The sequence below is a fragment of the Hyla sarda genome, chromosome 2 (genome assembly GCF_029499605.1).
Source record: "Hyla sarda isolate aHylSar1 chromosome 2, aHylSar1.hap1, whole genome shotgun sequence".
NCBI classification, from domain to species: Eukaryota; Metazoa; Chordata; class Amphibia; order Anura; family Hylidae; genus Hyla; species Hyla sarda.
The window spans coordinates 277965361-277993065 of NC_079190.1; the positions used below are offsets into that span (position 1 = coordinate 277965361).

Consider the following 27705-nt stretch of genomic DNA (forward strand, 5'->3'; position numbering starts at 1 on the left):
GTAACAAATTAGTACACATCAAAATTATAGTCACTCACATTAAAGAAAGAGCACTTGGAGGCCACACATGCTGTGGTGGGTCTTAAAAGTATGCATACAGAGAAATAAGGTTGTTTAGAGGGCATAAAATAAGTCTAAAATCAGATGTTTCCATGTAGTCCAACCATGGTCTCCAAACCATGTTGAGTAGAACGAGAGGATGGCTATCTTTCAATCTCGGGGCAATAACTGTACATGTGGCAACCGATAGGAATAGTCGTTTCTCACAGTAAATCCCTGCAACTATGGGTCACCTCAATCACCTGTTTCCAAAATAGTTGTGGAGGTGGACATGCTTACCAGACGTGGATCACAATCCCCAGGATTTAAACAAGCAGAAGAAGACTTCCTGGGCATTAGATATGTTATATAATTTGCTAAAAGAGAATTGTATGTGACACAAAGAATATTTGCTTTCTTCTCATAATCAGCACCACTTTTGAATATTGTCATAATCCTGAATTTCTCGGTCGGCTCCATTGAGGGACACAGAGACCGTGGGTATATCTTGCTGCTACTAGGAGGCTGATACTAGGCATACAATGGAGCTCTCCAGACCTGGTCTTCTTTTTTATTTTATAGCTAGGGCCTGTGGTAGGTTCTTTTCTCCTTTTTATTTATATATTTATTTATTTTTAGGTGGGATTCAGGAGCATGGTGCTACCTGTTCCCCCCCCCCCCCCATATGTGGCTAAAGGGCACGGGGCATAGAGTATGCACTGTTAACCCCTTCCCACCAGCGGCTGGGTCCCCCTACCTTTCCTGCTCGTCCCGCTGTCTCAGCCTGACATGACGTAGGTGACAAATAGATGGCTAAAGACATCTTAAGTGAGTATGTGCTGGTCACTGGGTGAGTATCCCCCCCCCCCCCCTTCTTCTTCCCTCCTTGCTTTAGGGGGATACGGGCTTCATTCTTTATATTTGCAGTGTTGGGACACTGGGGACCGCGGGACAGCTCTCCTCCCCCTCCCCTTCGCCATCCCTGACACTGCTTACTTCATTTTCATTCTGTTCCGACACGCCAAACGCAGCGCCTGTCATCTGGGCTGCTGTCGCGCAGCCGGCTCTTCAGTTTACTTTCATTTTACTTTCATTTTCGCCCTCTTCTCAGTCAAGTTGTGCAGCGGTCAGGAAACTAGTTGAGGCTACGGCCTGGTCCGGCACTTAACTCTGCTCACTTCTCGCATTCGTGCTCACTGGCAGGGCTCCCGGCCTCCTCCTTCTGCCGTTTTGGGGGGGGGGGGGGGGGCGGTGGGGGACAGCTTCTGTACTTCTCTCTCCTCCTCCAATGGGGTACATCTGGGTGTGGTCTGTGCAGCCTGCTTCTCTACTCCCACCTTCCTGCCTGCCTCTCCAGCTGTGGGACACAGGACAGCTACAGCCTGCTTCTCCGCTCCAGCTGTGGGACACAGGACCTGGGTGAGATTGCTCTTAATTTAATTGCTGACTGCTTCCTTACTAGCACTTAATTCCGACTCGAGACCCGAACCTCCCCCCCCAGACGGCGGCCACAGCCTTAGTTACCTACTGCTCTTGCGTGGGCTACAAGACCAAAATGCCTGGTGGTTCTACTGATTCCACCTGTTCTGCCTGCTCCCGCATGCGCACCATCCCTCCTGTGTCTGTATCTCAGGATGTCCCCCTGAAATGTGCGATGTCCACCCCTCCCCCAGAGTGGGTTTCTTCCCTTTCTCAGTTGATCTCTGACCTGGCTTAGGGTCAGTGGCTTCTGCCTTGGAGTCCCGCTCTATCTCTCCTGACCCCCACTTCCAGTGCCCTCACAAGCGCCCTAACGGGATTTCGTCAGGCTCTTCTCCAGAGTTGCGAAATCGGGATTAGGGATCGACCGATATTGTTTTTTCTTCAGAGCCGATACCGATATTCTGTGGAGATTAGGGCCGATTGCCGATGACTTATACCGATATTCAGGTATTAGTTAACTGCTATTTACCCCCCCCCCCCCCCCCCCCCCGGCGACACCACCCGGCGCACCGCAAGAACCCTCCCCCCCCCCCCCCTTATTTATAATTACCTGGGCCCGGGGTCCACTCTACTTCTGTCTCCGGCGCCGTACTCCTGAGCTGTCACTGTGCGCAAGACAGGACGCGCAGGAGCCAGAAATAGCGTGGACCCCGGGAACAGGTAATTATAAAACCGGGGAGGCAGTGGGGCAGTGGCGGGGGGCGGGGCATTATCGGATTATCGGCAAGGTAATTGCCGATAACGTCCAAAATCGTGAATATTGGCCGATAATATCGGCCAAACCGATAATCTGTCGATCCCTAATCGGTATAGACCCTTTTCCCGTAGTTCTTGCTCTTCTTTCCCAGCTTGCCGGCAGCGCCTAAACTCTAGGGGCCGCTCCCCCGTGACCATCCCTGGTCCCCGACTCCTTGTTCTAGGTCTAACACACCTCAGTCTAAGGCTCCCACTCTCCAAGGGGAGTAGCGGATGATGGGTCGGAATCCACCTCGTATCATGAGGACCACTCTGCCGTGTCTGATATGGTGGACATCTTGGTGTCCGCCATCAGGGACACATTTCATCTGGAGGACCCAAGAACTTCGGATCCTGATCCGGCAGTTTCTTTTCGCCACTTGGTGTTCCCTTAAGGCTTTCAGTTCTGATGCTGAATTTGATGCCTTGTTGGTAGCGGCTTGGAAGCATCCTGACAAACGATTCCAGGGAACCAAGAAGATTCAAGCTCAGTTTCCCTTTCCTCTGGATCTGGTTTCCAAGTGGACGGCGCCACCTACAGTTGATCCTCCAGTTTCTCATCTGTCCAAATCTACTACCCTGCCTCTGGCGGACGCAGCAATCCTTTAAGGATCCTGCGGACAAGAAGATCGAGAACTTGGCAAAATTTTCCTTTGAAGCGGCAGGTTTGTCCTTGCTACCCACTTTCGCTTTTCGCATGGGTGACCAAGGCAGTTTTGATTTGGGCTTCTCATCTACGAGAGGGCATCCTGTCAGGCGCCCCTCGGGAGGACTTGGCGGATCTCTCTCTCCAACTTTCTCAGGCTGGAGGCTTCCTCTGTTCAGCGGCCTTGGAGTCCGCCTGATGCACGGCCTTTGCCTCGGGTAATTTGGTTGCGATTCATCGCTCCATGTGGCTGAAGGCATGGGATGCAGATGCTGCTTCAAAGAAATCTCTAACAGAGTTACCTTTCTCAGGTTCTCGGCTCTTTGAGAAACTCCTAGATTAAATTATTTCCCAAGCTACTGGAGGAAAAAGTTCTCTGCTGCCGCAGAACAAACCTTGCCGCTCCGAACCCCGTCGGAAGGCGCCTTCCTTTCGGTCCTTTGCATCGGATTGCCCTTCCAAGCAGGCGCACTCCCAATCTCGGAAAGCCCCTTCTTTCAAGGCACGTCCTTCCTGGAAGTCAGACAACCGTTCTGGCAGTTTCATGGCCAAGTCTGGTAACCGTAAGCCTCCCTCCTCCTGGAGGGACGCCCCCACCTGTGTCCTCTTCTCGGGTGGGAGGGCGTTTGTCTCTTTTCCAGGATGTTTGGCTAGCGCAGATTCAGGACTCCTGGGTCCGGGAAATCATATCCGATGGTTAACTGATAGTTTGCTTCCCTTCCCCGGGTTGCTTGTTCCCCTTCTTTGGCGGTGGCATTTCAGGTCTTTAAGTACCCTCCTCGCTCAGGGAGTGATTGTGCTAGTCCCTCCAGTTTTTCGAGGTTCTACTCGAATCTCTTTGTGGTCCCCAAGAAAGAAGGCTCTGCCTGCCCCATTCTGGACCTCAAGCTACTCAATCGCCATTTGCGGCTACGTAATTTTCGCATGGAGTCCCTCCGCTCTGACGTGGCGTCCATGGATCAGGGGGAGTTTTTCTTCAGTGGATATCTGGGATGCCTATCTGCATATCCCCATTTTCTCCGCCCATCAGAGTTTCCACCGCTTTGCTGTCCCTGCGGGTCACTTTCAGTTTGTGGCTCTTCCTTTTGGCCTAGCTACGGCTCCCAGGGTTTTCATCAAAGTCATGGCGGCGGTGATTGCCATCCTTCGGGCCTAGGGGATCTTGGTCCTCCCTTAACTGGATGATCTTGGAGAGCCTTCATCTCACGGTACAAACTCTGTCCGCCTTCGGTTGGGTGATCAACCAGGAAAACCTGTTTCCCTCCCAGTCTCTTGTCTTTCTGGGTCTCCTTTCCGACACGACAGCCGCCTGTGTTAGTCTTCTGTTGGACTAGCGGTGCTCCCTGCAGAAGGGTGTCCGTTGGCTATAGCGCCCCTCTCTTGCTCCGTTTTGCTTCTGCATGGACATACTGGGCCGGATGGTGGCAGCCATGGAGGTGGTCCCTTTCGACAGTTCCGCTATCTCCTTCTCCAGCTGGCCATCTTGGCCCGGTGGGACAAGTTGCAGTCTACTCTGGATCGCTGGATTCTTCTGCCACCCTCCGTTCGTCGGTCTTTTCTGTGGTGACTCCACTCTCCACTCCTTCTCCAGGGGCGGTTATTTCTTCCCCTCCACTGGCAGGTCGTCACGACCGATGCGCGTCTCTAGGGTTGGGGAGGTGTGTTTCAGGACCAGACGGTCTGAGGTCGCTGGTCTCCCCAGAAGACTCACCTTCTTATCAATCTTCTGGAGCTCCGTGCCATCTTTGTTTGCCACCTTCACTGGGAGATCCTGCTACAGGGTTGTCCGGTCCGTGTCCAATCGGACAATGCAACGGCAGTGGCATATATCAATCGCCAGGGCAGAGGGAGGAGGTCTCCAAGATTCTGCTCTCTGCCGATACTCGAGTTCCCGCCCTCTCCGCGATCCACATTCCGGGTGTGGAGAATTGGGAAACAGACTTCCTCAGCCACTCCTCCGCGGATCCGGAGGCGTTTTTGCAGAGACCCTCTGGCGGTGGACACACTTATCATCCCATGGTCGTCCTTCCATCTTCCTTCCTCTCCCGCTCCTGCCCAGGGTTCTAAGGAAACTCAAGGTGGAGTGCGTTCCCGCCATTCTGGTGGCTCCAGACTGGCCCAGGCGTGTGTGATACGCTGATGTAATTCGGCTGGTCACCGACGCACCACTGCATCTTCCAGTTCACCCCGAGATTTACTGTTGCTGCATTTGACAGCGTGGCGGTTGAAACCGCGGTTTTGAGAGCTCTGGATTTTCTTCCGGGGTCATTCGCACCATGCTTCGGGCTCGGAAGCCTTCCTTCGCTAGGATTTACCACCGCACTTGATGGGCTTATTTCCGGTACTGTGAGGCTCAGTCTGTCTCCCCGGTTGTTTTTTCTTTTTTCCACATCTTCCTGCTTTTTTGCAATCCGGTCTGGATTAGTGCTTGGCACTCAGCTCTCTTAAAGGTCAAGTGTCAGCCCTTTCTATTCTGTTTCAACGGCCATTGGCTTCCAATTCTCACGTCCGCACGTTCCTGCAGGGTGTGGCCCATGGGGCGCCGCCATTCAGGTCTCCCACTCCTTGGGATCTCAACCTAGTGCTTAGCGCTTTGAGGGAGGCTCCGTTCGAACCTCTCCAGGACTCCTCTCTTCGTATCCTTTCGTGGAAGGTCGCCTTCCTCATCGTGATTACCTCCATTAGGAGGGTCTCCAAGCTGGTGGCTCTTTTTTGTCACTTTCCCTTCTTGGTCCTGCATTAGGACAAGGTGGTGTTTTTGGCCGCCTCCCTCCTTCTTGCCCAAGGTGGTTTCCCCCTTTCACATGAAAGAGGGGATCTTTCTTCATTCATTTTGTCCTGCTCCATCCAACCCTAAGGCGCATTCCCTACATAGTCTGGACATTGTTCGAGCTGTCCGGATCCATCTTTCAGTCACCTCCTCCTTTCGGCAGGGTGACTCCTTTGTGATTCCGAAGGGTGGTCGCAAGGGTCTTCCGTCTTCCAAGGCGACCATTTCGCGGTGGATCCGTTCTGTCATCTCGGAATCATGCCGTCGTAAAGGGAAGGTCCCACCTTTTTCGGGTGACTGCGCATTTCACACGTTCGGTTGGGGCTTGGGCTCTCCGCAATAGGGCTTCGGCCTTGCAAGTCTGTAAGGTAACCAACTGGTCGTCCTTGCACACTTTTACTAAATTCTACCAGGTGCACACATTTGCGTCAGCTGACGCTGGTTTTTGTCGCAAAGTATTGCAGGCAGCAGTGGCTCAATCTTCTGCTTGATTCTGAGTTGGGTATTTTTCCCACCCCAGGGACTGCTTTGGTGCATCCAACTGTCTGTATCCCCAATGGAGCTGACCGAGAAAAGAGAATTTTTTATGCTTGCCTTAAAATCTCTTTCTCGGAGCATCTATTGGGGGGGACACAGCACCCACCCATTGTGTTTGTTGCTATGGTTCGGTTTTCCGTCTGAGGGGTTGTGTTCTGTTCCTTTTTTGTCTGGTTTCCTCGAACACCTGCTGGTTTCTTCCTGTCTGTCCTCTCCTGCTGCTTTGGGACTAAACTGATTAGCTCAGGTGTAGGCGAGGTATATCCCGCCAGGAATGGTGTCAGCAAGATATACCCATGGTCTCTGTGTCCCCCAATGGATCCTCCAAGAAAGAGATTTTACGGTAAGCATAAAAAAAATCTACTTTTTTGCTTTTAGATCCGACATGAAGTAAACTACCAGAATGTGGTTCACAAGCTCTGCAGCGATGTCTGCTTTTCCAAATTTCGCTCTGCCAACAACCTGACTATGAACTGTTGTGAAAATTGTGGGGGATACTGCTATAGTGGCTCTGGACAGTGTCACTTGCTCAACATTGATGGTCAGTGCAAAAAGTTCTGCAGTTCCTCTTGTGTGACCGCCTTCAAACAGGTGAATACAACATCTTTCCTCATTCTAGTTATAGATATTTTTTGAATATTTTCATTCATCATAGTGTGTCTATGTGTGTGTAAGAATCAGAATATGCTGAATTGTATGGTATTCTATAATAGGTATACAGTGATCCCTAAACTTACAATGGCCTCAACATACAATAGTTTCAACATACAATGGTCTTTTCTGGACCATTGTAACTTGAAAACAGACTCAACATACAATGCTACAAGACAGTCCAGATCTGTGAAACATGTCAATGGCTGGAAGAACTGACCAATCAGAATAGACATTCATTGGTAAAACACCTGTATTAATGAAGTGTATGCACTGAATTCCTGTCTGGTAGTGCCCCTTATAGTACAGTGAGGTATTACATGTTCTGTGCAACTCAAACTGTACCACGGTTAGTTGCTCCTTTGGACACAAAATAAGGGTGGCTCCATTCTACTTTTTTGGGACACTGTGTATACTGTACAGGACCCTGAAGAAGCTCATGTCCTCTACATAGACAGTGATTTACAGCTCCCAGCAGATCTTTCTTACTTTTATATGTAAGGATTTGCTTTATCTGTATTAGTTATCTACTTATTTTTCTTTAATCCTCACTTTTTCCTATTTTTGGATGACATTTTGGTAGCTTCAGAACCAACTACCAGGTTTCCATAGAGTTATGGTCTCAACATACAATGGTTTCAACATACAATGGTAGTCCTGGAACCAATTAATATTGTAACTTGAGGGACCACTGTAGTGTAAAGTATAATGTATCAGGTGGATTAGGGGGTAAAACAAAACATTATACATTGAAATTAGAGAATAAAAAAGATCAATAGCGCTGGATGGGTCTGGTTTGATGTGTGATTGTACTGCTGCTTTACTATAAATGTGCTCCCCTATGGATGCACACTGTGTGTTGAAAGTAATATACTGAAAAATAATTGAATAGTAAGCGCTGTATCATACACACAAGTTACAAACTGACCAAAAATAGTATGGTTGCTGATAAAAATCGGTGGTTGCGGTGTAAGTGTAATGATCCCACAGCAATGCTGTTACAGCGCGATCGCTGTGTATTGCAGTGAAGGAGGTACCGCTCTCTAGATACGTGGGCTCCCTGAAGTGGTGTTCCAGAGGTTGCAAGTGGTTCTTACTGAATTGACTCCAGGATGTAGCGGGTTACTTCTTTTAATGTTGTTTCCTAGAGTGTTACTTTATGAAGGGTCCGGTCACTAGGAAGGAGCGTGGATTGCAGTGGGAGCGTGCCCCGGCCGGTGACACCTCTACCAACTTGCACGCACGCTACGATCAGGTTAAGGTTCCGACTGAGTGTGTTGTGAGTGACGTCACTATGGTATCCTCAGCAGTCCACAAGGCTATCGACGTACGTTTCAGAAGTCTCGGCTTCCTTTGTCTGGATTGCCTTAATGGACCATTAGTTCTCTCTTATAGCTGTGCTCTCCTGGTGTTAACTCCTCCTTCCTCGTCAATGAACCTGATGTTAACTCCTTCCTTGACAGTTTTTTCCCCCCACACATAGTTCAGATAGTTATATTCCTATATGAATGCAAATAGTTCTAGTTCGGCATTCAAGCCGTGGGGAGTCAGGGAATTTAAATTAAAAATCCACTTAGTTTCACAGGGGGATAGTAATGAAATGTAGTTGCCACCCCTCCAATGGGGGGCCACCATTTCTAATCCACGGAATGTCGAGGACTTCACAGATTGATGGTGCATTGTTTTATAATGTAAGGATAGAGGATGACCCTCATATCCTCTCTGAATATTATATATAGGTTCTTTATTGCAAGTACCTATTTGCCTTTTGGTGCGCCCCACATAGATCTTCTCACAGGGGCATATTATGACATAAATTACCCCTTGTGACTTACAGTGTATGTGGCTTTTTATTTTATATTCCGTTTGTTTTTTACTGTCAATTATGCTAAATTTTGGTTGTTTATTGTCCATGGCATTGCAAGCTTTACACCTTTTGCATGGATAGAAGCCATTTTTTAAATGTAAAAAATTAGCACTGTTTCCATTATTTTTATGCATGTCTGTTTTATTCTTTATGGTGGGTGCTATAAAGTTCCCTATGTCTTGGGCCTTTTTGTAGACAAAAGATGGTGCTCTCGGAATCATTTCTCCCAAAATTTTGTCCTACAATAAGATATCCCAGTGTTTTTTTTTTTTTTTACAATTTTCTGGAATTTGAAGCTGTGTTTGTTAGATTGGGTTATTATAGGAATTTTTATATATCCATCTGAATCTGTCCCTTCTTTTTCCTTAATTTTTTTGTCTTGGTGGTTATTAATTTTTCTCTATCAGTGTGTAATATTTGTTGTTGGATAATGCTCAGATTTTCTTCCTTATATCCTTTACAAAAAAAAAATCAAGAACAACATATTTCATATGCAATATATTTATTAAAGTACAACACTGTAATCGTGTAGCGACTGGTGTGGGCCAGTATTATTTACATACACACAATTGGATAGTATACATTGGATCGAGGATGAGTAAGGCGTAACTGGTATATCCCTATCTAATAGCCCTGCCTGGCGATACTGTAGGTCCCCTGTCCTAATGACCTGGGCCTACACTGGAACCTCCTAGTGACCTTAGGCTGCAGAGGGGACAGTAAAACAATATTGCTGCGTCGCCAGGAAGCGGTTGAGCAAGGCTATTGGCCCAATAGATCCAATATAAAGTATAATATATTAAATATAGCGCACTAAAAATGTTTTAAGGATAAACATACATGTGGTAAATACAATACAATATCAAGACCCGAGGAAGGTAGCCAGGGGTATGTAATAGTATTTACGTTTCAAACCCACAGTTGTATGTGTTGCATAGATAAAGATATACATATGCATTTGAATTTCCGGTCTCACGGCGTCTTAACGGGCGCAGCTCGTGGACGCCTCATTGACTCGCGGACAGCTGTATCACACGGACGCCGAGGGACCAGACCTGGTTGCTCCCGATCGAGGATCATCTCTTACATCGAACATTGCCCACCGGGTACACTTATGCAAAAGTATCTATACCTACTCTACTTCATCTGAGTGGGGACCCCTTCCATCATCATATTAAGAGGAGTTACCAAGCACCCGGACCCAAGATTGATACTCATACGCAGCTGTCCAGATCAGTGTGTCACTTTCACTATATCATCATATAAGTATATCTACTGTACGCTTCTTCATTCTACATGTGATGATGCATTGCTACTATATGTACGGTCTCCCATGACCCTAGTTCTGCAGTATTCTCGACTATAATCCCTAAGGAGCTATCTGTACCCACATGGATTAGCGAAACGCGTTAGATTAATGCAATCTCTGTCAAATGCATATGTATATCTTTATCTATGCAACACATACAACTGTGGGTTTGAAACGTGAATACTATTACATACCCCTGGCTACCTTCCTCGGGTCTTGATATTGTATTGTATTTACCACATGTATGTTTATCCTTAAAACCACATGTATGGTTATCCTTATCCTTTTTAGTGCGTTATATCTTATATATTATACTTTATATTGGATCTATTGGGCCAATAGCCTTGCTCAACTGCTTCCTGGCGACGCAGCAATATTGTTTTACTGTCCCCTCTGTAGCCTAGGGTCACTAGGAGGTTCCAGTGTAGGCCCAGGTCATTAGGACAGGGGACCTACAGTATCGCCAGGCAGGGCTATTAGATAGGGATATACCAGTTACGCCTGACTCATCCTCGATCCAATGTATACTATCCAATTGTGTGTATGTAAATAATACTGGCCCACACCAGTCGCTACACGATTAGTGTTGTACTTTAATAAATATATTGCATATGAAATATGTTGTTCTTGATTTTTGTGATGTTCCCTTAACATATTTCCTCCTACCCCAGACGAGTAACGTCTACACAAGTTACGTCTATGCGCTTATATCCTTTACTAGTAAATTTCTTCTTTAGTTCCTCCGACTCCTGGTTATATTTGGATTCCTCTGTGCAGTTCCTGTGGAGCCTTAGGAACTGGCTCCTGGGGATGTTCCTCAACCAGATGGGTAAGTGACAACTATCCATCTGTATGAGTGATTTGCTGTCAGTAGGTTTCGAATATGTATGGGTAGTTTATTTGATTATCTACAATATTTATGGTGAGGTCTAAAAAAGGGACTGTAGTCTGACTACAAGACGCTGTAAAGGTTAAAAAGAATTGATTTTTATTAAGATCCTCTAAAAACGTAGACAGACTATCAGGTCCTCCTTTCCATATAAAGTAGGTTCATTGACGATATTTTATTTATATGGAAAGGAGTACCTGATAGTCTGTCTACGTTTTTAGCGGATCTTAATAAAAATCAATTGTTTTTAACCTTTACAGCGTCTTGTAGTCAGACTACAGTCCATTTCTTAGATCTCACCATAAATATTGTAGATAATCAAATAACTACCCATACATATTTGAAACCTACTGACAGCAAATCATTCATAGAGATGGATAGTTGTCACTTACCCATCTGGTTGAGGAACATCCCCAGGAGCCAGTTCCTAAGGCTCCACAGGAACTGCACAGAGGAATCCAAATATAACCAGGAGTCTGAGGAACTAAAGAAGAAATTTACTAGTAAAGGATATAAGGAAGAAAATCTGAGCATTATCCAACAACAAATATTACACACTGATAGAGAAAAATTAATAACCACCAAAGACAAAAAAATTAAGGAAAAAGAAGGGACAGATTCAGATGGATATATAAAAATTCCTATAATAACCCAATCTAACAAACACAGCTTCAAATTCCAGAAAATTGTAAAAAAAAAAACACTGGGATATCTTATTGTAGGACAAAATTTTGGGAGAAATGATTCCGAGAGCACCATCTTTTGTGTACAAAAAGGCCCAAGACATAGGGAACTTTATAGCACCCACCATAAAGAATAAAACAGACATGCATAAAAATAATGGAAACAGTGCTAATTTTTTACATTTAAAAAAATGGCTTCTATCCGTGCAAAAGGTGTAAAGCTTGCAATGCCATGGACAATAAACAACCAAAATTTAGCATAATGGACAGTAAAAAACAAACGGAATATAAAATAAAAAGCCACATACACTGTAAGTCACAAGGGGTAATTTATGTAATAATGTGCCCCTGTGAGAAGATCTATGTGGGGCGCACCAAAAGGCAAATAGGTACTTGCATTAAAGAACCTATATATAATATTCAGAGAGGATATGAGGGTCATCCTCTATCCTTAAATTATAAAGCAATGCACCATCAATCTGTGAAGTCCTCGACATTCCGTGGATTAGAAATGGTGGCCCCCCATTGGAGGGGAGGCAACTACATTTCATTACTATCCCGCAGTGAAACTAAGTGGATTTTTAATTTAAATTCCCTGACTCCCCACGGCTTGAATGCCGAACTAGAACTATTTGCATTTCTATAGGAATATAACTTTCTGAACTGTGTGTGGAGGAAAAAAACTGGCAAGGAAGGAGTTAACATCAGGCTCATTGACGAGGAAGGAGGAGTTAACACCAGGAGCGCACAGCTATAAGAGAGAACTAATGGTCCATTAAGGCAATCCAGACGAAGGAAGCCGAGACTTAAGAAACGTACGTCGATAGCCTTGTGGACTGCTGAGGATACCATAGTGACGTCACTCACAACACATTCAGTCGGAACCTTAACCTGATCGTAGCGTGCGTGCAAGTTGGTAGAGGTGTCACCGGCCGGGGCACGCTCCCACTGCAATCCACGCTCCTTCCTAGAGACGGGACCCTTCATAAAGTAACACTCTAGGAAACATTAAAAGAAGTAACCCGCTACATCCTGGAGTCAATTCAGTAAGAACCACTTGCAACCTCTGGAACACCACTTCAGGGAGCCCACGTGTCTGCAGAGCGGTACCTCCTTCACTGCAATACACAGCGATCGCGCTGTAACAGCATTGTGGTGGGATCAGTACACTTACACAGCAACCACCGATTTTTATCAGCAACCATACGATCTATAGGTCAGTTTGTAACTTGTGTGTATAATACAGCGCTTACTATTCAATTATTTTTCAGTATAATACATTGAAATAAGTTGGGTGCTAGATATGATATACGACAAACACCCATACCACACAACTGTACTTACATTTTTAATAATAAATAGAATGAAAAACATTTTAAGGAGACTGAATTTTTTTTATTATGAGCCTTTTTCCCCCACCAGAAATCTGCTAAGATCACTCCATGTGCACTATGTAAAACATTACGTTCATCAGCAGAAATGATAGAGAACACCAACAGTGCGGGCCGCATTGAGCTGTATTGCTCTGTAAATTGTTTGTCTGCCTACAGAGTCCAGAGTGTCACATCATCAGGTATATATCAACTTTTTTTTCTGTCCATATAACATATTTAAAAGTTTAACTTAGTAAAAAAATGTTTTTACCACTTCAGAAGTGGGCCTGTTTCTCACCTTTATGACAAGACACGTTTTTGTTTTTAGCACATGTGGATTTGAAAGCTATAAAAGTTTTTCTCATTCAGTTGTTCAAATAATTAAATCATTTTAGCATCTTTCTCTGTGATACATAGGATTTATTTTGTCACTTTTATATTAGTAATTTTAAATTTCATTTTGTTTACTTTTTTATTTTTTACATTTTATTTACACTTGTTTTAAAAGTATGTTTACATTGTGTATGTATGTATGTATGTGTGTATGTATATGTGTGTATGTATATATATATATATATGTATATGTATATGTATATGTATGTATATGTATATGTGTATATATATATATATATATATATATATATATATATATATATATATATATATATATATATATATATATATATATATATATATATATATATATAGTTGAATTTTTTACCTGAGCCTGACCTATTATCCCCAATTAAAGGGGAAAACAGTCCTCCAATACCCACTGCTGTCTGTTGAACTGTGTTAGGTAGAGTTGATAGTAAACTGTCTGCCTACTCTCTGGAAGAGTACGAAAGTTGCTGACGTGCGGCTCTTCGCTCCTGCACAATTTCCATACAGCTGTTGATTCTGCAAGGATGTCATGGTATATTCTTACGGAGTCATTTGTGAACCAGACATACTTTTTTAGTTGTTTGGCAGGCCACTAGTGGTTGAATTTACATATTTTTGAGGCGGTAGAAAGAACTTCCAGAAAAAATAACCTGAAAAACTATGAAAAGTACAGATGATAAAAGAAGGCACATGAGAATAGTAGTATATTTTTAGATCCTCTGTTTGCATTCCTTATTAAAGTGCAACTAAACATTCATGGTGGAGACTCATTATATTTCTAATTAAAAGGCATACAGATCCAGTGTAACAGCTGTAAAATGATGGCTGTGCCTCAGTATCATTTGGCAATGTCTGATGGGAGCATCCGAAATTTCTGCACCTACAACTGTGTGGTATCCTTTCAGGTGAGTCTTGACAAAAAAAAAAGCCTAAAATGTTATGAATTATTATTCAGCTTTCACCAACTCTCTGTTCACCTGTATTTTGTTTATCTTAACAGAACCTATTCAGCAAGCCTCAAGCTGGCATGAATTCTTCTGTAGTCCCCCTGTCCCAAGGCCAAGTGATTATGAGCGTCAATGCTGGGACCGCAACGCAAGCTGGGAATAGCACACCATCTGTGGTCTCAGCTACATCAACGGCCTCCACTTCTACTGTTAGCAGTTCGGCAGCTGTTGGTCTGCAGAGACTAGCTGCAGCACAATCACAATCCCAATCCCAGCAACAAAACACCTTTTCACGTCTTTCTGTGAAGCTGAGGTGCCTGCAGTGCAGCCGACTATTTGCCAATAAGCCTGAACTTTTGGATTACAAGGTAAAAGCTGGATGCCAAGGGCATGGTTATGTAAAGCTATGCATTAAAACCAGTGATAAAACTGATTGTTACGTTGTGTCACGTTCATGATGGCGGGGCTAAAACAATAGTTCTATTTGATTTAATTCTCCTTCTACAGTTACCCCTTTTCTGAATTATGTTGTGGAGGAATTTATTCAAACCCTCCCACCCAAATTCCTCACTGTTGTTTTTCCTTTTTTTTTTTCCCTGTGATAAAGCTATAAATGTAGTTTGTTTTTAATCTCAAATATATACATGTACAGTACAGACCAAAAGTTTGGACATACCTTGTCATTTAAAGAGTTTTCTTTATTTTCATGACTATAAAAATTGTAGATTCACACTGAAGGCATTAAAACTATGAAGTAACACATGTGGAATTACCGTATTTATCGGGGTATACCACGCACCGGCCTATAACACGCACCCTCATTTTACCAAAGATATTTTGGTAAAAAAAGTTTTTCTCTATCGGCTCCATTGGGGGACACAGACTCTGGGTATATGCTGCTGTCTCTAGGAGGTTGACACTATGGTAACCAAAAAGTTGGCTCCTCCCAGCAGGATATACCCGCCTCCAGGCCACTGAGCAATTCAGTTTTTGCTTAGTGTCTTAAGGAGGTGGACATGGTCTGGTTTTCTCCAGACCAAGTCTCATATTTTTTTATTTTATTAGGTTTAGGGAATGTGTTAGTTCTTTATTCCTTTTTATTTCTGTTTTCAGGTGGGAATCAGGAATGCAATGTTCACTGTTTCCCCATTGCGAGAGGTGGCAGGCATCTTGGATGTACTGTTAACCCCCTCTCGCCAACGGTCAGCGCTTGGGGTTGTACCTCATGGGTCCGGGTCCCCCTACCTCCCTGTTCGCCTTGCTATGAGCTTGGTTTGCCGCAGGTGAAAATGCTGACTGAAGACTATAGTATGAAGACTTCTTTAGGTAAGTTCAGCATAGGTGAGTATCTTTTCTCCCTAGGTCTTGCAACAGCTGGAGACCCTTTGTTTTTTGGCCCTATCCTACAGAAGCTGGGACTGGCCGGGGGAGACTTATTCCCTGCAGGGGGCGTATTTTTTTTATTATATGGGGGGCAGTGGAGCTTTGGACAGTGTTTTGTCTATACGGGCACTTTATTAGAGGCGTGTGTTTTACTGTACACACCGCAGGCTTCTCCCTGCGGGCGGCTTGCGCCTTTTTTACTTTCACTTTCGGCAGCCGCGGCTGCTGACGGCACTTCGCCTGCTCCATTCCCGGGCGCACAGGACTCACTACAGGCGGAGTGTATGCTCGGGGTTCTGAGCGGGCGCTATTACAGAGGAGTCCCGCTGTATATCTTCAATGGCCCGGCGGACAAATGGGCCACCAATCAGCGCTGGGCGCGCGTTGGGGCCGTGCAGGGGCCAATCACAGAGCTCCTTGCCCTGACCCGGCCTCTTCCTCCTACTGGCCGGCGTCTTTTCTCTCTCCCTCAGCACTGTGCAGAGTTCTCCTCACAGCAGCTGCCTTGGGACACAGACTTTGGGTGAGACTGTTCATTTTTTTTTTTTTACTATGTCCGTGCCCAGAACTGTTCCTCTCCTCTGACTCTTCCCAGGAGTCTACTGGTAGGCACGGGCGTTCCTCTCGCAGGTCTCACCGGACCACTTCTTCAGGCCACACGCGTCACTCTTCTGGAGGACTCTTCTGGCTCTCCTGAACCACGTACCAGGTTGGAGTCTCCCTCTTCCAGGGCTGCCTCCACTCGTTTGCACTCTCCTGGAGAGCTAGCGGCCGAGGGTTCCGATTCGGCATCCGATTCGGAGGACCGTTCGGACTCAGTGGACACGGTGAACTCATTGGTTATGGCCATAAGGGTTCCGATTCGGCATCCGATTCGGAGGACCGTTCGGACTCAGTGGACACGGTGAACTCATTGGTTATGGCCATAAGAGACACCTTTAACCAGGAACTTCGGACGCAGCTCCAGAAGTATCCTTTCATCGTGCCCGACTGGCACACAAAGTGTTCAGCTCTCACTGAATTTGAGGCCATTCTAGAATCTGCCTGGAAGCACCCTGAGAAGAAGTTTCAGGAACTGAAGAAAGTCCAAGCACGATATCCTTTCGCCAAGGACCTTGTTTCTAAAGTGACTTCCTATCAGTCGGTGGATCCTCCCGTTTCCTGCCTCTCTAAAGCTACTACTTTGCCGCTGGTGAATGCAGCGGCCTTCAAGGATCCTGCAGACAAAAGGTTGAATTGTTAGCGAAGTATGCCTTTGAAGCAGCGGGTTCTTCCCTGCTCCCTGTCTTCGCCTCCACCTGGGTGTCTAAGGCCCTCTCAGTTTGGCAGTCCCAACTCCGTCAGGGCATTCTTTCATGTTCTCCCCCGGAAGAACTGTCTGCTCTGGCCCTCCAATGTTCCAAAACTGGAGATTTCCTGTGTTCTGCTTCCTTGCGCTCAGCTCGCTGCGCTGCCTATGCCACCGGTAATCTAGTGGCCCTCCGTTGTTCCATTTGGCTTAAAACTTGGAACGCGGACGCTGCATCTAAGAAGTCTCTCACGAGATTCCTTTTACTGGTTCTCGTCTTTTTGGCAAGCGCCTGGATGAGATTATCTCTGAGCCGACAGGGCAATAGCTCTTTATTACCTCAAAACATCTAGCACTTCTTTCCGTAGGAAGTCTTCTTCCTTTCGGACATCTGGCCCCTCTAAAGGGTCCAACCAGGCGCCTCCATGGGACAAGAAGGTTCCCTTTTTCAAGGCCCATCCCTTGTGGAAGTCGGACACCAACCGTCCCGACCGTTTTGCGGCCAAAGCGGGCAACTGCAAACCCACTTCTGCATGAAGGGACGCCCCCGCCCGCAGCTTTTTTCCTGGTGGGAGGTCGTCTCTTGCTTTTTTGAGACGTTTGGACCACGCGCATTCAGGACTCCTGGGTCAGGGATGCGGTGTCCAACGGATACCGGATAGAATTTGCCTCCCTTCCGAGGGATTGTTTTTTCCAGTCCCATGCTCCCCGATCTCCCTCACTTGCGAGGGGATTTTGGGAGGCTCTTCAGTCCCTTCTCGTCCAGGGTGTCATCGTCCCAGTTCCTTCAAGGGAATGCTTTCGGGATTTTTATTCCAATCTTTTCGTGGTTCCCAAGAAAAACTGTTCTGTGCGGCCAATCCTGGATCTCAAACGTCTCAACCACCATCTTCTTATCCGCCGATTCCGAATGGAATCTCTCCGATTGATGGTGGCTTCTATGGATCAAGGGGAGTTTCTTTCCTCGGTGGACATCAAGGATGCCTACTTCCACGTTCCAATTTTTCCAGGACACCAGCAGTACCTCCGCTTTGTGGTTCCGGAAGGTCATTATCAATTTGTGGCTCTCCTTTTCGGTCTGGCCACAGCGCCACAAGTCTTTACCAAGATTCTGGCGCCTGTGGTGGCTCTGTTACGGTCAAGAGGGGTCTCAGTGATACCCTACTTGGACGACCTTCTCATCAAAGCCCCCACCAGAGCCCAGGCTCTGGAGAATGTGAGCCTCACTCTTCAGACCTTATGTTGCTTCGGGTGGATGGTCAACCGAGACAAGTCAGTTCTCTCCACCACCCAGTCGCTGGTCTTCTTGGGGCTTCAGTTCGACTCTGCCTCGGCTCGGATTCGCCTTCCGCCGGATAAATGTCTGGCCCTTTTGTCGGGAGTCCGCTCCCTCCGGACACCATCCCAGGTCTCCATCCGTACTTGCATGGAAGTCCTTTGTAGGATGGTGGCAGCCATGGAGGCTGTACCCTTTGCCCAGTTTCATTACCATCCTCTTCAGCTGGTGATTCTTGCACAATGGACAGGTCCTCTCTCTCTCTCACTCTCTCTCGCTCTCGTGTTCTCTCTCGTTCTCTCGTTCTCGTGTTCTCTCGTTCTCGTGTTCTCTCGTTCTCTCGTTCTCTCGTTCTCGTGTTCTCTCGTTCTCGTGTTCTCTCGTTCTCGTGTTCTCGTGTTCTCTCGTTCTTTCGTTCTCGTGTTCTCTCGTTCTCGTGTTCTCTCGTTCTCTCGTTCTCTCTCTCGTTCTCTCGTTCTCTCTCTCGTTCTCTCGTTCTCTCTCTCGTTCTCGTGTTCTCTCGTTCTCTCGTTCTCGTGTTCTCTCGTTCTCTCGTTCTCGTGTTCTCTCGTTCTCTCGTTCTCGTGTTCTCTCGTTCTCGTGTTCTCTCGTTCTCGTGTTCTCTCGTTCTCGTGTTCTCTCGCTCTCTCGTTCTCTCGCTCTCTCGTTCTCTCGCTCTCTCGTTCTCTCGCTCTCTCGTTCTCTCGCTCTCTCGTTCTCTCGCTCTCTCGTTCTCTCGCTCTCTCGTTCTCTCGCTCTCTCGTTCTCTCGCTCTCTCGTTCTCTCTCTCTCTCGTTCTCTCTCTCTCTCGTTCTCTCTCTCTCTCGTTCTCTCTCTCTCTCGTTCTCTCGTTCTCTCTCTCGTTCTCTCTCTCGTTCTCTCTCTCGTTCTCTCTCTCGTTCTCTCTCTCGTTCTCTCTCTCGTTCTCTCTCTCGTTCTCTCTCTCGTTCTCTCTCTCGTTCTCTCTCTCGTTCTCTCTCTCGTTCTCTCTCTCGTTCTCTCTCTCGTTCTCTCTCTCGTTCTCTCTCTCGTTCTCTCTCTCGTTCTCTCTCTCTCTCGTTCTCTCTCTCTCGTTCTCCCGCTCCGGACTCGGCAGTCTCTGCGCTGGGGGCTCCGCTCCCCTCTTCTTCTTCAGGGGCGTTTGTTCCTCCCCCTCCACTGGCAGGTGGTCACGATGGACGCCAGCCTGTCGAGCTGGGGGGGGGGGGGGGTGTTTTCAGGGATCAGATGGTTCAGGGCCTCTGGCCTCCCCAAGAAGACCTTCTTTCCATAAACATTCTGGAACTGAGGGTGATTTATCTTTGTCTGAAGCATTGGGAGTCCCTGCTTCAGGGTCACCCTGTCCGTGTCCAGTCGGACAATGCCACAGCTGTGGCATACATTAATCGGCAGGGCTGCACTCGCAGCTCAGCTGCCATGTCCAAGGTGTCATAGATCCTCCTCTGGGCGGAACAAGTGGTTCCAGCCATTTCGGCAATTCACATTCCGGGAGTTCTCAATTGGGAAGCGGATTTCCTCAGTCGGTCCTCAGCCGACCCCAGAGAGTGGTCTCTTCTTCCAGAGGTGTTCGCGTAGATCTGCGACCTCTGGTGGACCCCGGAGGTGGATCTCTTCTCGTCTCGACACAACCGGAAAGTTCTGAAGTTTGTGTCAAAGTCCAGGGACCCCCTGGCTCTAGCCGCGGATGCCTTAGTAATTCCGTGGTCGGGCTCTGTCCTGCCCTACCTGTTCCCTCCTCTTCCTCTCCCTCTCCTTCCCAGGGTGCTGAGGAAGCTCAAGGCGGAAGGAGTCCCCTCCATTCTGGTGCCTCCAGACTGGCCTCGAAGGGCATGGTACACCGACGTGGTCTGGCTTCTGGACGACTTTCCGTTCCGCCTTCCTCTTTGTCCAGACCTACTGTCACAGGGTCCCCTTTGCCACCCCAATTTACAGTCGCTGCATTTGACGGCGTGGCGGTTGAGACCGTGGTTCTAAGGGCCCGCGGCTTCTCTTCCCAGGTAATTCACACCATGCTTAGGGCTCGCAAGCCCACCTCTGTGAAAATTTACCACCGTAACTGGCGGTCTTACTTTCGTTGGTGCGAAGCTCAATCTTTTTCTCCAGTTACCTTTTCTGTGCCCCGTCTCCTTTCCTTTTTACAGTCTGGGTTGGCCCTTTCAGGTTTCGGCCCTTTCTATTCTTTTTCAGCGTCCTCTGGCTTCCAATTCTCATGTCCGGACCTTCCTCCAAGGAGTGGCACATGCGGCCCCTCCTTACCGGTCCCCTTCTCCCCCTTGGGACTTGAACTTTGTTCTAGGCGCTCACCAGGGCACACCCTTTGAGCCCCTTAGGGAGGTTCTTCTTCCTTTCCTGGAAAGTGGCTTTTCTTATAGCTATTACCTCCATTAGGAGAGTTTCTGAACTGGCAGCTCTCTCCTGCCGTTCCCCTTTCCTGATAATTTATCAGGATAAGGTTGTTTTCCAACCAGATCTGTCTTTCTTGCCTAAAGTCGTTTTGGCCTTTCATCTCAACGAGGACATCGTCCTTCCGTCCTTTTGTCCAGGTCCTTCTCATCCCAGGGAGCGCCTGCTTCACATATTAGATGTGGTTTGAGCGGATCAGACTTTTCTTTCCGTCACCTCTTCCTTTCGTCAGTGCGATTCTTTTTTCGTCCTTACGGAAGGCCGTCGGAAGGGACAGCCTGCTTCTAAGGCCACCATTTCTCGGTGGATCCGTTGTGCTATTTCGGAAGCTTACCGCTGCAAGGGGAGGACCCCCACCTTTCAGGGTTTTGGCTCATTCCACCCGCTCTGTGGGAGCATCCTGGGCTCTTTGAAACAAGGCCTCGGCCTCGCAGATCTGCAAAGCAGCCACTTGGTCGTCTTTGCACACTTTTTCGAAATTCTATCCAGTTCATACCTTCGCATCGGCTGATGCTAGTCTGGTCCGTAACGTGTTGCAGGCGGCGGTGGTACAGCCGACTGCCTGACCTTTTTATTCTCTGCCCACCCAAGGGACGGCTTTGGTACGTCCCAGAGTCTGTGTCCCCCAATGGAGATGATAGAGAAAAGGAGATTTTTTAGACTTACCGTAAAATCTTTTTCTCGAAGGATCCATTGGGGGGGGACACAGCTCCCGCCCCTTTTCTGTTGTTCCTTTTCGCTTATCTGTCCGAGGGAGTGTTCAGTTATTGTTTCTTCGGGTTCTCGGACAGTTCATGTTTTTTTTTCCCTTTTGACCTGTCGGTCTCCTCCTATTGCTCTGAGACTAAACTGAATTGCTCAGTGGCCTGGAGGCGGGTATATCCTGCTGGGAAGGAGCCGACTTTTTGGTTACCATCGTGTCAACCTCCTAGAGACAGCAGCATATACCCAGAGTCTGTGTCCCCCAATGGATCCTTCGAGAAAGATTTTACGGTAAGTCTAAAAAAAAAAATCTCCTTTTTACCCAAATATCCTTGGTAAAATGAGGGTGGGTGTGTGTGCATGTGTATACCCCGATACACTGTTTCTGACCCCGCAGAAGACCCCAGGAAAGGCAGGGGGAGAGAGGTAATCGCTGCCCACATCTCCCTCTGCCTTTCCTGGGGTCTAGAGCCCTGTTGCTGCTGCTTCTCTCCCCCTGGCTGTCTGCACCGCTGCCCCATTGCCTCTCCCATCCCCGGTTTTATGATTACCTGTTGCCTGGGTCGGGTCCGCGCTGGTTCTGGCTCCGGTGTGTCGTCTATGCGTCGTTGCTATGCGCTGCAAGGCGCAATGACGAGTGACGTCAATTTTTTTTAAACAAGGAAAGTATGTTTAACCTCTTAAGGACATGCGCCGTAAATGTACGGAGCTGCATAGCATCACTTCGCGCACAGTGCCGTACATTTACGGCGCGGCTGTGACTCGAGTGCAGGAGCTGCGCTTGCTTCATTCCCGGCGGCTGTCAGCAGCCGTGGACCCGCCGGTAATGGCAGACATCAGTGATCGCGCTGATGTCTGCCATTAACCCCTCAGATGCCGTGATCGATACAGATCACGGCATCTGTGACAGTGCTGCACTTAAAATGGCTGATCTAATTGCCCGCGGCTCTTCCATGGGGATCAGATCAGCCAAGATGGCGGACGGAGGTCCCCTCACCTGCCTCCATCCGTTTCTCGAGGTCTTCTGCACTGATCTGCCTTCCAGCTGACCAGAGCGGATGATCACCGATAATACTGATCAGTGCTATGCCCTATGCATAGCACTGAACAGTATTAACAATCTAATGATTGCTGTAAATAGTCCCCTATGGGGACTATAAAAGTGTAAAATAAATGTGAAAAAGCCCCTCCCCCAATAAAGTGTTCAATCACCCCTTTTCCCCATATTAAAGGAGATGTCCGGTACCGACTATTCCTATTCCACCCTGCCCGGGTTGCAAAAAAAGAAAACAAACTTTTTCACTTACTTTCCTACGTTCCCCCGGAGCGGCCAGGCTGTCTACTTCCCTTAGCTCGGGACGTAACACAGCGCTTCAACCTATCACTGGCCGCAGCGATGTCCCGCCTAAGTAGACAGCCCGGCTGACCGAAGTGAAAGTTTGTTTTCTTCTTTTTTTTGCAGCCCGGGCAGTATAGAATAGGAATAGTCCGTACCGGACATCTCCTTTTAATACACACAAGCGTAAAAAAAGATAAATAATAAACAGATTTGGTATTGTCACGTGCGTAAATGTCCGAACTATAAAAATATAATGTTAATGATCCCCTACGGCGAACTACATAAATGTAAAAAAAATATTAAACAAAGTCCAAAATTTCTGCTTTTTTGTCACATCAAACTGCAATTTTTTTTTATAAAAAGCGATCAAAAAGTCACATATGCTCAAATGTGGTACTAAAACAAACTACATATCACGGCGCAAAAAATTAGCCCTCACACAACCCTGAATACGGAAAAATAAGAAAGTTAGAGGTGGTCAAAATAGGGCAATTTTAAACGTACTGATTTTGTAAAAAAATAAAAAATAAAAAAAAATATAGTACAATATAGAAATGTATGTAACCATGGGTATCATTTTAATTGAATTGACCCAGAGAATAAAGAAAACATGTAATTTTTTACGTGTAAATGTACAGCGTGAAAACGAACTCCCCCCAATTTGCTAAATTATGATTTTCATGAAAATTTCCTTACACAAAAATTTTTTGGGGGGTTTATCATAAATTTTAAGGTAAAATGAGTGATTTCACTACAAAGTACAACTGGTCGTGCAAAAAACAAGCCCTCATATGGGTCTGGGAATGGAAATATAAAAGAGTTATGGATTTTAGAAGATGAGGAGGAAAAAACAAAACGCAAAAATAAAATTGTCTGTGTCCTTAACCTCTTCAGGACACAGGGCGTATGGATATGCCCTGCATTCCGAGTCCTTAAGTACTGAGGGCGTATCCATACGCCCGTGGGAAATCCGGTCCCCACCGCTAGCCGGTTGGGGACCGGAGCCGGATGCCTGCTGAAATCATTCAGCAGGCACCCTGGCACATCGCCCAGGGGGGGTCCTGAGACCCCCCCATGTCGGCGATCGGAGAAAATCGCATGTCAATTCAGATATGCGATTTTCTCCAATTCCGGGCTGATCGGGTCTCTGGTGACCCGATCACCCGGAAAATAGGGCTGATCGGAGTTGTCAGCAACAGCCCCCATCAGCCCAAAGGATAGGAGTGAGGTCGCAAAGCTGCGATCTACTCCTATCCCTTGGCATTAGTCAGAACGGAGTTCTGACCAATGGCAGTGCAGGACAGGGGGTTGCCATGGCAACCCCCCGTTCTGCCCGCCCCTGGATGTCGAGGGGCTCTGGAAAGAAGATGGAGGCCGTACCTGCAGGAGAAGATGCCTGGGGACCTGGGATCTTCGCTGGAGCCTGCAGGATCCTGATCAGGTAGGGAATCGACAATGGGGGGGGGGGGGGGAATTGAAAGTGAAAGGAAATCGATCTTTACTGTGGCAACCACTAGGGGGGCCAAACTGCAACTCCCAGCATGCCCAGAGAGCCAAAGGCTGTCTGGGAATGCTAGGAGTTGTAGTTTTGGAACATCTGGAGGGTCACAGTTTTGAGACCACTGTTACAGTGGTGCCCAAACAGTAGCCCTCCAGATGTTGCCAAACTACAACTCTCAGCATGCCTCGACTGCCCAGGCATGCTGGGAGTTGTAGTTCTGTAACATCTGTCCCTTCAGATTTAGCAATTTTCATGACATTTTTGAAAATTGCTGCTCTACTTTGAAGCCCTCTAATTTTTTCAAAAAGCAAAAATATGTCAATTTTATGATGCCAACATAAAGTGGACATATTGTGTTTGTGAGGAAAAATAAAATGTATTTGGAATATCCATTTTCCTTACAATTAGAGAGCTTCAAAGTTAGAAAAATGCTAAATTTTCATGAAATTTTTGGATTTTTCACCAAAAAAGGATGCAATTAACGCCGAAAATTTACCACCAAAATAAAGTAGAATATGTCACGAAAAAACAATCTCAGAATCAGAATATTCGGTAAAAGCGTTTTTGCGTTATTAATTTGTAAAGTGACGGTGGTCATAATTGCGAAAAAGGGCTCAGTCCTTAAGGGGTTAAGAGGTTAAAACTGCCCTATTCTGACCCCCTAAAACATAAAAAAAAAAATTGTATGAGAGCTCATTTTTAGCACTGTGATTTGTAGTTTTTATCAGTACTACTTTTGCATATATGTGACTTTGATTATCATTTTTTTTAACTGCATAGAGATAAAGTTGCAATTGTCTTCTGTTGCTAAAAACTAACTGGCTTATTTTGTTGCATATTATCTCATTGAAGTCAATGAATAGCAGAATCGGCTGCAAAAAATATGCAGGAAAATATGGCACATGTAACCCTACCCTAAACCTGGATTATAAGTATAGAAATTAATGTATATTAATTCAATGAATATGCTAATTGTATTACATTTTGAATTACATTATATATAACTTATTTTATACATTCTATTCTCATTTTAGAGTAAAATGCATCAGTTTTGTGGCAAAGCATGCTGTGATGAGTACAAAAAAATTAACTTGGTTATGGCCATGTGCGAGTACTGCAAGATAGAGAAGACTATCAAGGAGGTTGTACGTTTCTCAGGTGCTGAGAAGGTATTCTGCAGTGAAGGTGAGCCCAGAAAATAACATCTTACATTTTTTTGCATAGTCAAGTCAGTTTTTAAGTGCTTTTTTCCACTCGTAACAACAAAGTCTGTGCATCTTTGTTAAATTTATTCAAGAGCATTAATTGGTTTTGGGCAAATATTAAACTTAAATAACTGCCTCCCATTGAAATAAAACAATAAAAGACTGGATACCTACCTCCTCTGCTTCCCCAATGCTTGTGATCTTCTGATCCCTGCTGCGCTCCTTTTCTGCCAGTTTTTAATGAAGTCCTGCTCCCATACACACTGCTTGTGATTGGCTGAGCGGGGTTTCATCAGAAGCTGACAGAAAAGGAGTTTGTCAGGGACCGGAAGATCAGACAGTGCAAGCAGTGGAGAAGTGGAGGTGGTAAGTATTCCTTCCTTGTTTTAAGGCACAGGGAAGAAGTTAACTAAGTTTTTCTATTTGCCCAGAAACCAATTATAGCCTGTTCTCCATATTACCAGATCACAGCCTGTAATTTAAACAAAATTCTACTTTTTGTTTTCTGTAGGTTGCAAGCTTCTATATAAACATGACCTTTCAAAGAAGTGGGGCAATTACTGCAAAATGTGTAGCTATTGCTGCCAGACCTCTTCTAAGTTAGTGCGGAACCATTTTGGAGGAAAGTTGGAGGAGTTTTGCGGGGAAGAGTGCATGTCAAAATATACAGTGTTATTTTACCAGGTAAGGCTTCTAAGTAAGGACAAACAATAACTAAAAATTTTCCTCTTATTATCACCAAAACACAGCAACCCTCAAAGATTTAGTAGCTTAACAGTTTTCCTGAACAATATGCATTTTTATGATATGTCATGCGTCTGTCATAGATGGGAAAATGTGAAAGCTGCAAACGACAAGGCAAGCTCAGTGAGTCTCTGAAATGGAGAGGGGAGATGAAACACTTCTGTAATCTGATGTGTGTACTAGTCTTCTGCAGTCAGCAAAGCACAGCGGAGCCTTCACCAGTCAATAATACAGGTTTGTGTGTAAAACAAAGAGAACCTTTTTAGCTTATGCTCCTTTCACACTATATGTGGCTCCATTTTAAAGACCCGTTACAATCTCCCATTAAGAAAACCCTCAAAAATGTCCTTTAAACGGCTGTTACAAAATCACATTCAAGTCTATGGGAATAACGGACATTATTTGTGACGGGAGAAAAATTAGTGCATTTTTTCTCCTGTCACAAATAACATCCGTTATTCATAACTGGCTATAACGAGTGATAATGGATAATCAAAAAATTCCATAGACTTGAATGGGATTTTGTAACGGCCGTTTAACGGACGTTTTTAAGGGTTTTCTTAACGGGACATTGTAACGTGTCTTTAAAATGGAGCAACATATAGTGTGAAAGGAGCTTTACTTGTCACAGTCAAAGGTTAAACTATGTAACTATTAAAGGAGGCATGAATTTAATGTGTTAAAATGTGCCAAATTTACTAAAGATGTTCACCATTTCCTTGATCCAATCCCATTGGCTGAGATGGAATGAAGAGAAATGGACATACTTGCTGTGTCGCTTGTGCCTTGATAGATGTGTTACATACTTCACCTTTTTAGCTTGCAGCCATAGGTAGCGGAGCTGTAGAGTATAAAGCTTACAGGTGGATAAATTACTCTTCTCTATCGGCTCCATTGGGGGACACAGACCGTGGGTGTATGCTGCTGTCTCTAGGACTCTAGAAGGTATGACACTATGGTAACTAAGAAGTCTGCTCCTCCCAGCAGGATATACCAGCCTCCAGGCCCTGAGCTAATGAGTTTAAGCTTAGTGTCTGAAGGAGGTGGACATGGTCTGGATTTCTCCAGACCATGTCTTATGTTTTATTATTTTCCTAGTTAGGGAATGTGTTAGTTTTTTATTCCTTTTTCTTTCATGTTTTCAGGTGGGGACTCGGGAACTGCAGCTCACTGTTTCCCCATTGTGAGTAAGGGGGCACACACATTGCGTATATGCGCTGTTCACCCCCCCTCCCCTCGCCAACGGTCAGCGCCTGGGTTGTACATCATGGGTCCGGGTCCCCCTATTCCCTGCTCGCCTCGCTCGCACATGGTAGCTAGGCGTGATGCAGGTGACCGAAAGCTGACTGAAGACCTTCACAGAAGACTCCATTAGGTAAGTTCTTCTGACTGAGGTGAGTATATATTCCTTTCACCCTTAGGTGCTGACTTGCAACCTCTGGAGACCCTCAGTTTTTGGCCCACCTTTCAGGGTTTATGGGGCTGGCATATACTAGGGGCTTTATCTTTATTTCTGGGGCAAAGAGCAGTGGCAGGAATGAATGGTTCACTT

The 27705-nt window shown here is 46.1% G+C and overlaps 1 protein-coding gene across 1 annotated transcript in view; it reads left to right on the forward strand.

The window, feature by feature from the left end:
- ZMYM4 (zinc finger MYM-type containing 4) overlaps positions 1-27705 on the forward strand; it is a 118427-nt gene that overhangs the window by 68020 nt on the left and 22702 nt on the right. The window contains 7 exon segments of the mRNA XM_056557205.1: positions 6588-6800; positions 13031-13181; positions 14155-14270; positions 14366-14680; positions 25239-25389; positions 25921-26093; positions 26237-26387. Coding sequence (XP_056413180.1) covers positions 6588-6800; positions 13031-13181; positions 14155-14270; positions 14366-14680; positions 25239-25389; positions 25921-26093; positions 26237-26387 — 1270 coding nt within the window.